Source organism: Amphibalanus amphitrite, unplaced genomic scaffold (assembly GCF_019059575.1).
Source record: "Amphibalanus amphitrite isolate SeventyFive unplaced genomic scaffold, NRLGWU_Aamphi_draft 001835F_arrow, whole genome shotgun sequence".
In the NCBI taxonomy this organism is placed as follows: Eukaryota; Metazoa; Arthropoda; class Thecostraca; order Balanomorpha; family Balanidae; genus Amphibalanus; species Amphibalanus amphitrite.
Window position 1 is genome coordinate 85,249 of NW_024883328.1, and position 16,032 is coordinate 101,280.

General features: G+C 52.4%; 2 protein-coding genes across 2 annotated transcripts; one reads left to right on the forward strand and one right to left on the reverse strand.

The window, feature by feature from the left end:
* Positions 1-345: 345 nt before the first annotated feature.
* Positions 346-13,006, reverse strand: LOC122375418. The gene is made up of 10 exons (XM_043354794.1): positions 11,378-13,006; positions 10,751-10,888; positions 10,321-10,517; positions 9,921-10,029; positions 7,646-7,890; positions 3,111-3,315; positions 2,633-2,776; positions 2,230-2,343; positions 1,572-1,715; positions 346-1,188 (listed from the first exon to the last, which is right to left on the reverse strand). The coding sequence occupies exons 1-10, from the start codon at positions 12,191-12,193 to the stop codon at positions 940-942; spliced, it is 2,361 nt and encodes a 786-aa protein (XP_043210729.1). The 5' UTR covers positions 12,194-13,006; the 3' UTR covers positions 346-939.
* Positions 13,007-13,924: 918 nt separating this feature from the next.
* LOC122375421 (glycerophosphodiester phosphodiesterase 1-like) lies at positions 13,925-16,028 on the forward strand (the record flags this gene model as incomplete). Its single annotated transcript, XM_043354797.1, has 5 exons — positions 13,925-14,409; positions 14,567-14,742; positions 15,174-15,279; positions 15,437-15,529; positions 15,792-16,028. Coding segments are annotated over exons 1-5 (888 nt in total), but the record flags the coding sequence as incomplete, so codon positions are not given.
* Positions 16,029-16,032: the final 4 nt, after the last annotated feature.

Here is a 16,032-nt window from a genome sequence, read left to right on the forward strand (position 1 = left end):
GCAGTCCCACCAACAGGGTAATTTGGCACGGCAGTCTGGTCCGCCGCTCCCTCAGGACTGCGCCGGACTGGACTGAAGCGGAGTGTACTGGAATGAACTGGATCGGGCTCCACTGGGTTGGACTGTGAAGCGGACTGGGCACTGAAACATATCACACGCAGCCCCAACTACCGCTAACGCCATCATACAGCGGTGGGACGACACAGCGACTGTAGCCAGCAATCGCAGCAACCACAGAGACCCCTCCTCTGGCGACCACAGCGACCGTATCACCCCCCTCCCCTTGGCGACCACAGCGACTGTATCACCCCCCTTCCTGGCGACCACAGCGACTGTATACCCCCCCCCCCCCTGCCGACCACAGCGACTGTATACCCCCCCCCCCTGCCGACCACAGGCGACCGCAGTGGGTGGGCCACACAGCGCAAACTTTCATCTTGTCTATCGTAACAAGCCATAAAGCGATATCACCATAAAGCAAAGCTAAATAAAGCAGCACGCGTCAATTGCTGAGCTCAACATCAGCTCATTCCCAATCCTACAAGCCACGCCTGTTCACAATCTTAGCAAATCCACTACCTCTAGACCTCCAGTCGGCAGCCAGGAGACACCCGTAGTACGCGGTACGCGGGACGCTTTACCCTGGCGCCGTCTACGTAAACCACCATTATCAGTTACCTACCACAATCAACATCACAGTTTGTAAAACGGACAGCCCAAGCACCGCGCTGCGAGGGCGAACACCGCGCGTACGGCACGCTGACAGATGAGTTCCGCGCACCGTACCGTACTTGTAACGAACGACGGCTGTCGAGTGTGCAGACTACACAGTGGGTCAGTCTCCGAGCGACCGGCAGTTCTCTGGGCCGGGCTCGGAGGCACCTCACAGCGGCAGCGACCACCGCTCGTGTGTGTGTGTGTGTGTGTGTGTCGGGGGAACTACCGGTCGGCGTTGGAGACCTTGGTGTCGGGCGCCAGGCCGGGGCCCGGCTCGGCCACCAGTCCCAGGTACGGGTGCAGCTGCAGCACCAGCGGCGGGTGGTGGAAAAAGCCGGCCGGCTGGTCGCGCCGCTCTGCTGAGCCGATGCCGATGATGGTTTGCAGCCGGACGCGGCCGCCGGACGCCGGCAGACCCGTCACACGCCACGAGCTGGCGCCCGACCGGCAGTTGTTCTCCAACGCAAACGACTGAGAGGGCAGAGGAGGGCGCGTCACTGAGCAGTGCTGGACGGGTCCCGGCCAGCTACAGAATGGATTACACTGCTGGCATTGCTGCTAAAACGATCGACCCTCGTGCCCCTCCCATCTATTTGGAACCCGCAGTTTCGCGGTGACTCTGACTCACCCCGCACCCGGCGCCGGTGCCTCTGACTCGCCCTCCCGCGGTGACTCTGTCTCGCCAGGCGGCGGTGACTCTGACTCATCCAGCGCCGGTGACTAACTCGCCTGAGTCGCCATGCCGGGGTGACTCTGACTCATCAGACCGGGTGATTTTGACTCACGCTGCCGGGGTGACTGACTCACCCTGCCGGTTTGACTCTGCCTCACCCTGCCGGGTGCCCCTGACTCACCAGGCCGCGGTGGCCGTCCGGGTGTGGCAGCACCTTCCAGACGTAGTAGGGCGTGCACGGGTCGAGGCGCAGGGTGAGCAGCAGCTCCGGCTCGCTGTCCCACACGTAGTTGGAGCACCGGATGCCCAGCCGCAGGTTCAGCTTCTGCCGGAGGGGAGGGGGAGGGGTACAGAGGTCAGAGGGGTCACAGAGGGTCATAACTAAGGGGTCGCATTTAGCAGAGAGATACCACAGGTCATTCACAATCAGCTATACAGAAGTCAGCGGGTCTCAGAGAAAGCACGATAGAAGTCACAGCTGGAGAGAGGACTCCCTGCTGCAGAGGAGAGGACCCCTGGAGGGGACTCCAGGGGGCCAGCGGGGCCAGAGTGGCCACTGGGAGGCCACGTTGTTATAGAAATCACGGGCAGTGCAGATGGATCAGACAAGATCGTCATATATTTGGAGAAATCACGAACGTTACGGCCGTGGATGATACGGCCGCACAGAAGGTTACCATTCGTTAAGCCACAGTTATGGCCAGAGGGCCGCCACAGAGGGCTGTGATAAACAGGTCAGTGATACGGTTACGGACGGCAGACAGCGGCCAGCCGTCTGTCCCGGCCCCCGCGGACGCTCGGCGCGGCGCGGCGGGCGTCTGCCGGGTGTCCGTCCGTACCTCCAGCGTGGTGTTGAGCTCGCAGTGTTCGTCCAGCGCCGTGCGGTGGTCGGCCGGGTCCTGCAGACTGCGGTGCTCCGCCATCGACAGCTCCATGATGGGGTGTTGCTGAATCTGGCACACGAGTGGTACATGGGAGTCACACGGGGGTCGGGGAGGGTGCACGGGGCCAGTGTATCAAAGGCTGCGTTAGAGCAGCTACGGGAACGCTTGAAGCGGCCGAAATACACAGAAAGAAGAACGAGGGAAACACAGGCTGACAGCTGTCATGTACCGCTATACTAAAAAGGGACGAACTGGACGGTCTATCTATCTGCAGAGTCTATCCCCCCCCCCAGCTAACAGATACTCTATAAAATACCTGACCTCAGAAGCAGTTATGTAAGCAGGGTCAGCGCCTGACCTGGTCGGCGGCCGGCCCGCCGTCAGTGATGGAGCCCAGCGCGCGCAGTGTCTGTACGCCCATCTCCTGAACGGGGATGTCGCGCTCAATGTTGGCCAGCAGACAGCGCATGAACTTGCTGTCGTCCATCGCCTCGTGGCCCATCTGGAGTAGGGGGGAGGGGAGGGGTCAGTGGGTGAGCTGGGCTGATTCACTCCATTCATCCCCGTCTATGGTCCGCTCTGTTGGTCAGGTCAGAGTCCGTTCTACCTCCCGTTTCTGGTCTGAGTCTGTCGAGGTCCCCGGCCTGGAGCGGGTCCTTGGTCTCCGTTCCAGCGCGTTGGTCCTTCGGTATTTAGTCCAGCATCTAGCATGCTCCCCGCTCCATAATCGAGTCTGTCCGTCCATCTGTCGGTCCGCCTGTCCGTCTGCCAGTCCGCCCGCCCTGGTCTCCAGTCCTCTCAGTATCGGCTCCGTCCGTCCGCCCGTCCGTCCGTACCTGTGTGGAGAACAGGCGGACCACGTTGGCGGCCGAGCGGGGCGGCTGGCCGGCCGGCGCGCCCGGAGCGCCCGCCGCCGCCGCCGCCGCCTCGGCCGTGGCGCAGGCGTCGTTCATGGTGCGGCACATGTCGCCGCAGATAAGCAGCTGTTTGGGCGAGGTGCGCTGCAGGCGGTCCTCGATGTCGTCCAGCATCGAGAGACATCTGTCGGAGGGATGGCGAACTAACGTCAGAGACACCTGTCGGAGGGATGGCGAACTAACGTCAGAGACACCTGTCGGAGGGATGGGAAACTAACGTCAGAGACACCTGTTAGCGGGACGGGGAACTTTAGTAAGAGACATCTGCTAGATTACGTGACAAGAGATCGTAAGACAAAAGATCGTATGGAAAAAGAGCGTACGAAAATGATCGTAAGATAAAGATCGTATGTTGTAAAAGATCGTACGGTAAAAAGATCGTAAGCAAAAGATCGTAAAGCAATTGATCGTATGCAAAAGATCGTACGAAAATGATCGTAAGATAAAGATCGTATGTTGTAAAAGATCGTACGACAAAAAGATCGTAAGCAAAAGATCGTAAAGCAATTGATCGTATGAAAAAGATCGTAGGAAAATGATCGTAAGATAAATATCGTATGTCGCAAAAGATCGCACGACCAAGGATCGTAAGCAAAAGGTCGTAAAGCAATGGATCGTACAAAAAAGATGGTAGGAAGATGATAGTAAGATGATCGTATGTTGTAAAAGATCGTTCGACAAAAGATCGTAACGTTACGTTCGTAAAGTAAATAATCGTATAGAATAGTGTTGTTACGAGCGAGCGAGCGCAGCGAGCGAAGCGAAGTCTTTTGAATATAACGGGAAAATCTCAGTATGAGCAGCCCGGCCCGGCCCGGCCCGGCCTGTAACGCTTTTGAGAGGCTTATATCTCAGCAACCGCTGAACCGATTCGCCTGCGGTCTTTTTTGCTGGGTAGCCCCATCCCTTCTTCCCCGTAATTGACTACTTTTGATACATCTCAGTGGCCGTCGTGGCACGTGCCACGTGAGAAGTCAAGGGTGTTCAAGCAGTTTTGCAAAAGTAATGATTTTGAGAGGCCCATATCTCAGCAGCGGCTTGAGCGATGTCTTGCGGTAATTTTTATAGGGTAGCTGCATCCCTTCTACCAAAGGTCGGATACCCTTGATCTATGTGAGTGACCCCCAATGCACGTGCAAAATACAAAAAGAAGATGTGCCAAATTTGTTCCCATTTTAGTAACTCGGTAATTACTGGGGCGATTTCGAACCAATGATGGACAATTGACATCTTTAACCGGCCTTCGATAACAATGACTCCTATAACTAGGATTGGATTGAAACTAGGCTCCAATAACTAGGAGACAGGGATGCGGAGCCGGAGCCGGAGCCGGAGCCGCCGGAGCCGGCATATTTTGCCCGGAGCCGGAGCCGGAGCCGTGAAACAATATAACCCGGAGCCGGAGCCGGAGCCGGAGCCGTCAAAAAGGGGGCGACTCCGGCTCCTTTTCTTACGAGGAAACAATTATTTACCTATTTCGTTTTGACAGTACAAGGCGTAAAACAATGTGGTATTCAAAATAGCCTTGTTATACAAATACAGAAGCAACGTGTACCAATCCCATCGCCTTTTTTCTTCCACCCGTATTTAATTGATCGCATAGGGGATGTACTGAGTAGAAGCCGGAGCCGGAGCCGCCGGAGCCGGAGCCGCCGGAGCCGGATCATTTTACTCGGAGCCGGAGCCGGAGCCGGAGCCGCCATGACATTTCACCCGGAGCCGGAGCCGGAGCCGGAGCCGATTTTTTTCTCCGGAGCCGGAGCCGGAGCCGGAGCCGTCTGAAATTTCCACTGCTCCGCATCCCTGCTAGGAGAATTGCGATTTCGATAGTGATAACGCAATAAACATCTGTTGATGACTCGTAAAGCGATGACGATTCAATATGAAAATGTAACAGTGCGAAGGAAAAAGTATTTTTGACGCCGTTTACATCAGCCGCTTAAAGCCCTCCCACCTTCAAAAAAGTTTATGAATTGGCATGAAAGTGATGTCGCTCGGTTCAGAAAGAGCGAAAACGAATATCTACCAAACTGCACCAAAAAATATTCACCGGTTTTCAAGATCTTAGACTTTTACTTTTGTTTACTTTTTGGGATCTCCGCTGTTCCTAGCGACTTTATTTGGAAGCAATAGTTTGGCAGCTGAAAGTGCGGCACTTGTTGCGCGCAAAGCAGCATATACCACCGCGCGCTACAAAACGTTTTAGTCAAACATTTAAAAATCGTTAGATATCTGCGCTGACGTCACACATTCAGAGGGGTTTTCCTATGCATTAGCCCCTCTGAATCAAAATGCTGCAATTTTGAAATTCATTATTTCCTATTTAAAGGGATTATCCCACCTTCTAAAATGTTGTTAAAACCAGTTAAATTGTGCCCGACTTTATAGATTGGATGACCAGGAACACGGTTCTGGCATTTATTTTTCATTAAATATCTTAGGTTTCCCATATTCCAAACACAAACTTTCAAATATGTGACGTCACAGCCCAAAATTAACTCCTTCCCCAGGCCACATTACTGTCATAAAGCTGATTCTTTTTACTCTGTAGGCACCACAACAAAGTTCAGACCAGGTTTTAAGCGATTTTTCAACGAACAAACCCATTTAAATCAGAATGACTAAACGAGGTGACGTCACACTAACGGTCGCTCCATGTTGAAGATAGGGCCTTGTACAAGGCCCATTTTCAAATAAAGGGAACGAATTTCTTCGACACCAAGAGGCCGCGGGGGTTGCAACCTAGATAGATAGTGGTTTCTGAACCTCGCCGCAAATTTGGCTATCTCAACTCAAACCCCATGTTAAAGGGACCCTCCCACCTTCAAAAAAGTCAATGAATTGGCATGAAAGTGATGTCGCTCGGTTCAGAAAGAGCGAAAACCAATATCTACCAAATTTCATCGAAAAATATTCACCGGTTTTCAAGATATTAGACTTTTACTTTTGTTTACTTTTTGGGATCTCCGCTGTTTCTAGCGACTTTATTTTAGAAGTGCGGCGTTTGCGGCAGATGTTGCGCGCAAATAGCATATACCACCGCGTGCTACAAAACGTTTTAGTCAAACATTTAAAAATCGTTAGATATTTGCGCTGACGTCACACATTCAGAGGGGTATTCCTAAGCATTAGCCCCTCTGAATCAAAATGCTGCAATTTTGAAATTCAATATTTCCGATTTAAGGCATTTCTCGATGTTGTGAGTGCCGAAACCGGTAATTGTGAGCCAGGGACCCCATTTTGGCTATCTCAACTCAAATCTAATGTTAAGGTGGGAGGGTCCCTTTAAAGGTGGGATAGTCCCTTTAAGGCATTTCTCGATGTTGTGAGTGCCGAAACCGGTAATTGTGAGCCAGGGACCCCATTTTGGCTATCTCAACTCAAATCTAATGTTAAGGTGGGAGGGTCCCTTTAAGCAACATTTTAACCTTCCAGGCGGTGGGGGTGGGGGGGGGGAACATGGGTTTAGTTGTATTCACTTCAAATAGGTAGGTACATGAAAACGGCAGCACATACATTCATTTATTCGGCACATATACAACGCGTTGCTTTTAGGTGTCATTGAGCCAGCTAAGCTCTGAAATAACATCAATGTATGGTCGAGCTTACGACGGCCACTTACTACGCGAACACAGAAATTGATAAGCTTTGTATGCGCTGGAGTTGGGCTGCACCATGTGAATACCATATTTTGACTGTACGATCTTTATCTCATACAATCATTTGGCGTACGATCATTTTCCTTGACGATCTTTAGCGAATACGATCTTTTGTCCATACGAGCATTATGTCGTACGATCTTTATCCATTACGACTTTTTGGCATACGATCATTTTCCTTGACGATCTTTAGCGAATACGATCTTTTGTCCATACGATCATTATGTCGTACGATCTTTATCCATTACGACTTTTTGGCATACGATCATTTTCCTTGACGATCTTTAGCGAATACGATCTTTTGTCCATACGAGCATTATGTCGTACGATCTTTATCCATTACGATATTTTGCATACGATCAACTGCCTACGATCTTCTGCCATACGATCTTCTGCTTTACGATCTTTTGTCCGGTTACCATCTGCTAGCCGGGTCGGGGAACTAACGTCAGAGACATCTGTTAGCGGTCAGGGAACTAACGTCAGAGACATCTGTCGGCGGAGAAGAGGGCTAAATAAAACTGATATCTATCGATAGTAACTGCTCCGTTCCGTCGTTTCCATCCTCAGGATACTGAAATCCTTCTCCTCCACGCCGCAACCCGCACTCCGGGCTGGACAGGCACCTTTATCCCATGCGGGCTGCTCCCTTGGAGCGTCACCGCTGCTCCCGAGGCAGTACCTGTTGGGGTGCACGCCTGTGCCGCCGTGCCGCTGTCCCGTACCTGCTGGGGTGCACGCCGGTGCCGCTGTCCCGTACCTGCTGGGGTGGACGCCGGTGCCGCCGTCCCGTACCTGCTGGGGTGCACGCCGGTGCCGCTGTCCAGCGCCGGGTGGTCCACGGGCGCCAGGTAGTCCCGCCGCTGGTAGGTGAACCCATGTCCAGCCACCAGCACGGCCAGGTAGGCGTCCGGCGCCGCCACGCGGGCAAAGTACTCCACCGCGCGCCGCGAGCGCTCGGTGGTCAGGTCCATGGCGACCAGAGTGCCGAACCCGAGCCGGCGCATGGCCGCCTCAAAGTCGGCCACGTCCTGCCCCACCTGGGGAGGGGAGAGGGGGGGGGGGGGCGCTCAGAGGTGGGCACTCGGCGCCGCCGTCTCCGCTCGAGCTCGAGGTAACCGGACAAAAGATCGTAAAGCAGAAGATCGTATGGCAGAAGATCGTAGGCAGTTGATCGTATGCAAAATATCTAATGGATAAAGATCGTACGACATTATGATCGTATGGACAAAAGATCGTATTCGCTAAAGATCGTCAAGGAAAATGATCGTATGCTAAAAAGTCGTAATGGATAAAGATCGTACGACATAATGATCGTATGGACAAAAGATCGTATTCGCTAAAGATCGTCAAGGAAAATGATCGTATGCCAAAAAGTCGTAATGGATAAAGATCGTACGACATAATGCTCGTATGTACAAAAGATCGTATTCGCTAAAGATCGTCAAGACGCCAAATGATCGTATGAGATAAAGATCGTACAGTCAAAAGATGGTATTCACATGGTGCAGCCCAACTCCAGCGCATACAAAGCTTATCAATTTGTGTTCACGTAGTAAGTGGCCGTCGTAAGCTCGACCATAGATTGATGTTATTTCAGAGCTTAGATGGCTCAATGACACCTTAAAGCAACGCGTTGTATATGTGCCGAATAAATGAATGTATGTGCTGCCGTTTTCATGTACCTATTTGAAGTGAATACAACTAAACCCATGTTCCCCCCCCCCCCCCCCCCCCCCCACCGTCTGGAAGGTTAAAATGTTGCTTAAGCGGCTGAAGTAAACGGCGTTAAAAATAATTTTTCCTTCGCACTGTTACATTTTCATATTGAATCGTCATCGCTTTACGAGTCATCAACAGATGTTTATCGCGTTATCACTATCGAAGTCGCAATTCTCCTAGTTATAGGATCCTAGTTTCAATCCAATCCTAGTTATAGGAGTCATTGTTATCGAAGGCCGGTTAAAGATGTCAATTGTCAATCATTGGTTCGAAATCGCCCCAGTAATTACCGAGGTACTGAAATGGGAACAAATTTGGCACCTCTTCTTTTTGTATTTTGCACGTGCATTGGGGGTCACTCACATAGCTCAAGGGTATCCGACCTTTGATAGAAGGGATGCAGCTACCCTATAAAAATTACCGCAAGACAATCGCTCAAGCCGCTGCTGAGATATGGGCCTCTCAAAATCATTACTTTTGCAAAACTGCTTGAACACCCTTGACTTCTCACGTGGCACGTGCCACGACGGCCACTGAGATATATCAGAAGTAGTCAATTGCGGGGAAGAAGGGATGGGGCTACCCAGCAAAAAAGACCGCAGGCCAATCGGTTCAGCGGTTGCTGAGATATAAGCCTCTCAAAAGCGTTACAGGCCGGGCCGGGCCGCTCATACTGAGATTTTCCCGTTATATTCAAAAGACTTCGCTTCGCTCGCTACGCTCGCTCGCTCGTAACAACACCATTCTATACGAATATTTACTTTACGAACGTAACGTTACGATCTTTTGTCGAACGATCTTTTACAACATACTATCTTTATCTTACGATCATTTTCCTACGATCTTTTTCATACGATCAATTGCTTTACGATCTTTTGCTTACGATCTTTTTGTCATACGATCTTTTACAACATACGATCTTTATCTTACGATCATTTTCGTACGATCTTTTGCATACGATCAATTGCTTTACGATCTTTTGCTTACGATCTTTTTACCGTACGATCTTTTACAACATACGATCTTTATCTTACGATCATTTTCGTACGATCTTTTTCCTACGATCTTTTGTCTTACGATCTTTTGTCACGTAATCCCGCTCGATCAGCCCGCTCTCAGTAACGGCCACGGCCGCTAGTCGGTCGGTAGGGGTGCGTCCTGGTACGCGATACATTCGCACCTCCTATGTACCAGGCTAACTCTTAGATCTCCTCCAGGAATTAACAACTGAGCAGTTCCCCCGGGTTTCGGAACCTCCTGGAGTTCCCCGGGTTTCGGTACGTACCTCCTGGGGTTCCCCCGGGTTTCGGTACGTGCCACCTGGAGTCCCCCGGGTTTCGGTACGTACCTCCTGGAGTTTCTCCAGGTGATGGTAGTTGGAGTTTCCAATGATGAGCGCCATTTTGGAGTGCGCCGGGTACACGACTCTGAACCGGGCCGGCAGACTCTGGGTGAAACTGTCAGACAGCGGACACAGATCAGAACAGGAAGCGACTGAGAACAGACAGCGGACACATGGCTCAGAACAGACAGCGGACAAACCGCTCAGAACGACAGTGGGTGGAAACAAACTGTTTATATGCAGGCTGCATATAGCTGAATAATGCAGCATTTTATAGCTGTATAATGCAGCTATAAAATAAATCAGCTTATCACGTCATATGTATTACGACGCAGACAACATAGGAGGATATTCTCACGAAACAAACCCCTGATGAATCCACCCCCGCCGCTCAGCCGCGTCCCACCTGTTCTCGAAGTCTCCCTCGGCGAGGAGCTCGCAGGTGACGCCGCAGTGGCGGCGCACGTCGCGCTCAGAGGGGGTCAGCCGCACCTCTGAGGTAACCAGACCGGCGGCCGGCTGCGGCTCCGTCATCACCTGACTGCAGGGAACCACCTCGTCCCGGCCAGAGTCGGCGTCCAGCACAGAGTGGCGCCACACCACCTGACGGCGGCGGGCCAGGGGGTCAGAACGGCACTGCACAGCACAGCACAGCACAGCATGCATGGCACAGCACAGCACGGCATGGCACAACACAGTACAGGCTACAGCATAGCATGGCACCACAACACAGCACGGCTCCTGAACGCCACAGCCCGGCGGAAAGCGCTCTCGCCGCCGTGGCCGTGAGCCCGTACCGAGTCCCCAGTCCCGCCCCGGGTCGGGGAGGGCCTCACCTTGACCTGTCTGCGGCAGAAGGCCTTGCAGCGCAGTCTGAGCGGCCGGCCGATGGGGTGGCAGCGCTGTGCCGTCTGCGGGTGTTCGATCACCACCGGGCGCGAGTCGAACTCCACACGGAACGGCTCCGAGTGGACCTGGGAACGGAGACGGACATAGAGTCAAACACGGGACGGAGACAGACAGAGACATGGAACAGAGACAGACAGAGACACGGAACGGGTCCGAGTGGACCTGGGAGCGGAGACGGACAGAGAGTCAAACACGGAACAGAGACAGACAGAGACACGGGACGGGTCCGAGTGGACCTGCGGGGGAGACACACGGCAAGACAGACTGTTAGACAAAACCTGAAACACGTATCAATGGGCGAGGTTCTCATATCCCAAACAGACAAGGATAACCCCGCATGCTTATTGCCAGTTTTAGGAAATGCTGAATAATGAGCATGTTGTCCTGACCTCTTCCTCGCCGGGCGCACCCCTTCCCCCCTTCCCTCGGGCGCTCAATCCCCCCGCCGGGCGCTCACTTCCCCTGCCGGGCGCTCATCCCCCCTCGGGCGTTCACCTCCCCCCACCGGGCGCTCAGCCCCCCGCCCCCCCCCCCCCCCCCCGCCGGTCGCTCACCTCCCCGACGGCGTTTTGGGCCACGCAGACATAGGTGCCGCCGAGGGCTCCCGGCCCCGGCAGTAGGGTCAGCGTGTCGCCGTCGGCGCCGTCCACCGGCTGGTGGTCGCGCAACCAGCGCAGCCGCGGCTCGGGCCAGCCGGTCCAGCGCACCTGCAGCTGCAGCGGCCGCTCGCCGCTGGCCGAGACCGAGCCGTCCGCACCCAGCACGCCGCCCGTCACGTCCGTCACCCGGCGCTCCAGCGGGCGCGGCGGCGCCTGGCGCGGCTCCACCGTCACGGCGCCGGCCGACACGGCGCCGCCGGCCGCGTCCCGCACCTGGCAGCAGTACTGGCCGGCGTCGGCGGCCGAGAACGGCTGCACGCAGAGCCGCGCCCGCTCGCCGCCGGCCTCGGGCGGCACCGGCCGGCCGTCGCGCCGCCACTGGAAGCTGGGCGGCGGCCACGCCTCAGCCTCGCAGAGCAGCTCCAGCCGGCCGCCGATCGGCGCCCACACGCAGGCCGAGTTGGTCTCGGAGAGGGGCCGGACACGCAGCGGCTGGGGCGGCCGCAGCAGGTCGGCGGCTGCAGACGCTGCCCCATCCAAGGACTCCAGAAGCATGAAAGCCTCGTGAACTGTCAGGGGTCCATTCAACAGGGTGATCCGTTCCAGGAGGAAGCGAGATGGGGAGGGCTGGTGTGCTGCGACGGCAAGGTCTGTCGGCGACAGCAGACTGCTGTATTCATCAGCAATCTCGCCCAGAGCTCGCCAAGCATTATTGGTATCCAAAGCCAACAGCAGCTCTCTGTACCGTGGATGCTCTTCTAGGAGTTCCATTGGGTCAACGACTCAACTCCCCAGCAGATTGACGGCAAACTTCGACATAATGCTGTCAACAAACAAAAATAGAATGTCAATACAAGGTTCTCAAGCAACAAACTACAAGGAAGACATACAGCTCCAGCTGCAACTAGGTACACAGACTGCTGCAAGATGGGCTGGAGATATAGGGCTCACACAATTAACATTTAGGGTTCCTTCATTCTCCTTCCCAACCTTTCTTTCCTTTACCTTTCTGGCAAAAGGAACCCAACCAGGTGAGTTAAGCAGGACCCTGTTTCACCATCCCAACAGTGCGCGCACTGCAGCACGCTGGTGAGGCATTCAAGACAATTTAGGCTCAACACTTCAGCATTGCAAGGCATTCGGGTTTGTTATGTTTCCATGGAAACCCAACGCGCCAAAGCGCACTGCGGTGGTTTACCTTGAAGCACCACCCAGGAAGATCAAGAGCACCACCCAGGAAGATCAAGATGCCCATTACAAAATTCGATTTTGTGCTCATTCTTGATCATAGAATAAAAAACATATTACACCACGTCAGAGATCATGTAATAGTGAATCCTCCTTCTGCATCCTTTAAATAACTGAAGAAGTTTGAGTTCACAAAACAAACACAAACATATGAAAAGATGGGACGCATCCCAATAAAAGCACTACACATCCCCCCCAATTTGAAAATACCACACTACGTCATCAAGACCAATCAAGACTGTCTGCAAGATTTCAAGATTCTGTAAGGATCTTGATCAAGACCAAGGCTATGTCATATGTCATCAAGGTTCCATGACAACTCCAATGTCAGTCCAACGTCACCCCAACGTTGGCTGGACCTCAGCAATTGATCTCGGTCCCGACGTCGGCTGGACTCTGCTGGACGTCGGTACATGCGGGCATATCCGGCATCCAGCTGACGTCGTGCCGAGGTTGGACCGACGTTGGCATGCCGAAGCCGAGATGCCGACGTCACCCCGAGGCCCGACGTCGGGCCGACGTTGGCATGTTTACTGGGTTATCACTGGTTAGTGGTTCAGTTGTCATACTGGTTCAGTTGTCACTGGTTCAGTTGTCACTGGTTCAGTTGTCTACTGGTTCAGTTGTCCACTGGTTCAGTTGTCCCTGGTTCAGTTGTTGCTGGTTCAGTTGTCACTGGTTCAGTTGTCGCTGGTTCAGTTGCCACTGGCTCAGTTGTCACTGGTTCAGTTGTCCCTGGTTCAGTTGTCCCTGGTTCAGTTTTACTGGTTCAGTTGTCACTGGTTCAGTTGTCTGCCTACCTTCATCAAAAGACCAAGAGTCGTACAGACTCTAATGCTGTGTTTTATTCTTGGCGCAGACGTGAAACACAAATGCTTTTTAAGCTGGTAAGAATGTGGGTAAGAACATGTGATTGATTGCATAGCTTCTTCTTCTTCGTGGATTAGGGCGCGTAGCCGTCAGGCTCAAGCGTCCAACCTTGATTGCATAGCACTCCACATAAATTGCAATTGAACACCAAATTTGTCTGTGTTGCGTTGTTGATGCCTCATATCACAAACTACATTTTTTTCGTTTTTTTATTTTTGAACAGTCTTTTTTTCGAAATTCAGCGTGAATTTTCGGATGTTGTGCTATGATTTCCCTTGTAATTACTATGTTTGAATTTTTAAAAGTATTTTAGGAGGAAACCTAAAAACAAAGAAAAACTTATAACATTGTTTTTGTTTGTTTACGTTTGATGACTGTGACCTTGATCTCACTGATTTCACTAGACACGAAGGACACGAACACCTATCTTGAGACGACCCACCGCGTTCCACCCAGGTTCCACCGCTAATATAATATCAATATTAATATAGCGTGGGCTGAATCAGAAGTCAACCGTCGTCCGTCAGTGGTGCAACAGTGTGATTTTTTTTCGGGTTTTAGCTTCATACCCAAGGCTTTGAAGAGAGATCAAAATGGAGTATGAAACAATTCGCTTTCTGAGCTGGATCAGCTTCCGCATAGTTGGAGCTCTATTATTTTACTATGTTTTTAGTGCTCTGGATATATTCTGTGGATCTCTAGCCATAATTTTAGCTGTCTTTCCAACAGTCATTATCTATTATCATATTCCACCACCACCAAAAACCAATGTCCAAAAGGTGTTTGCCAAACTTGACAAGATTACGGTTGGAGCCCATCGTGCTGGATGTCTCGACGCCCCAGAGAATAGCTTGGCTGCACTGTATAAGGTAAGTGCTACTTTATGCTGTTATTACCTTAATCTGTTGCATTTAGGTAGAAGTTACCTTTTTTTGAAAAATCAGTTAATATTTCAACTAGGTACTCCTGAGTGTTTATCTTTATACCATCTGTATTTTAGCTCATCCAGTGTTCTTTTGTTTTCAGGCAACTGAGCTGGGATGCAAGTTGATTGAGTTTGATCTCAGCTTCACTGCAGATGATCATGCTGTCGTGTTCCATGACTACACAGTGGATCGCATCTCTGACGGCAGCGGGGTCCTGGAAGAAATGAGCTGGGCAGATGTGAAGAAGCTTGACATCAATGCTAAAGATCCCAAAAGGTTAGGTTAGGGCTCACCTACTCATCCCTGTTTTCTTGGCTAGGGCTTACTCATATTGAGTTAATAAGAAACTTCTCTCTGTCAAGACTCAAGTGTCCAGCTGTTATTCTGAATGAAAATCATCAGTTTCATGTTCCTGTAGAAGTGTTTTCGCGGTGACTGGCCAGCACCGGCAGTTCTCTGATATCCCAGCTGAGAGGCAATTACTTATCCCACTGTGTCTCTGGCAGGTCTCAGTTTCCGGTCACCAGGGTCGCAGCTGAAGTAGCCTGACCTATCCCTCTGTGTCCCTGGCAGGTCTCAGTTTCCGGTCACCAGGGTCGCAGCTGAAGTAGCCTGACCTATCCCTCTGTGTCCCTGGCAGGTCTCAGTTTCCGGTCACCAGGGTCGCAGCTGAATTAACCTGACCTATCCCCCTGTGTCTCTGGCAGGTCTCAGTTCCCGGTGACCAGGGTTGCGCTGCTTAGTGAGATGGTCGAAGAATGCCTGAGACTGGACGTGCTGTTTATCATCGATATCAAGTGCTATGACATCAGGGTATGTTACAGCCTTCATACATATTTTAGTCCTTCTGACACTTCTGTATGAATATAGAATAACTATACTATAGTCACCTTCCCTCAAAGTTTGTTACCATGACTTCAATCAGTGTATGCCAGGTATTGCTGCTATTCTGCATTCTGTGCTGTTTCAGGCTGTGTCTGCCGTTCTGGCTCTATACGAGAAGTTCCCCAAGATGTATGAAATGGCCCTGATCTCTTCGTTCAACCCGCAGGTCGTCTATGAGGTGAGCAGATATGCAGTTTCTGTGCTCTGTTGCCCACTGAGTAGTGAGAACAGTAGGAATTGTCAGAGAAAGTGTATATGTTTAGGAGTTGAGAAAAGAAAAGGATGGGACTCTTCATTCAGTGGCGGTTTTGTGGTCATTAACGGGTAAGAGTTCGATAAATAATTTCCCGAGATTGGTCGATAAAGGCTCGTGTGTGATGCCGGCCCGTGTCCCGGCGTGTGAGCCCGCCACTGACAGCCGCTGCCCCCGGTCTGCCCAGATCCGGCGCCGACAGCCACAGGTGGTGGCCTGCCTGGCGTGGCGGCCCTACATCGCACGTACGCCTCCTACTCTAGCGCCAGGGGCCCAGCCAGCGGCGCTTCGACAACCGCTCCGGCACCTCGGAGGTGGGTCCACCCGTGCCGCTCCGACACGAGAGTCAATCCGTGCCGCTCCGACACGTGGTACGGGGGTCAACCGTGCCGCTCCGAACGGGACACGGGGGTCATCTGTGCCGCTCA

Coding starts and splice junctions, on each gene's coding strand:
- LOC122375418 (XM_043354794.1), bottom strand. CDS start 12,193: ATGGAACTCCTAGAAGAGCATCCACGGTACAGAGAGCTGCTGTTGGCT. Junction 10,518..10,750: donor TCTGCCGCAGACAGGTCAAG/GTGAGGCCCTCC, acceptor CGCCGCCGTCAG/GTGGTGTGGCGCCACTCTGT. Junction 3,316..7,645: donor ACCGGCGTGCACCCCAGCAG/GTACGGGACGGC, acceptor TCCCTCCGACAG/ATGTCTCTCGATGCTGGACG.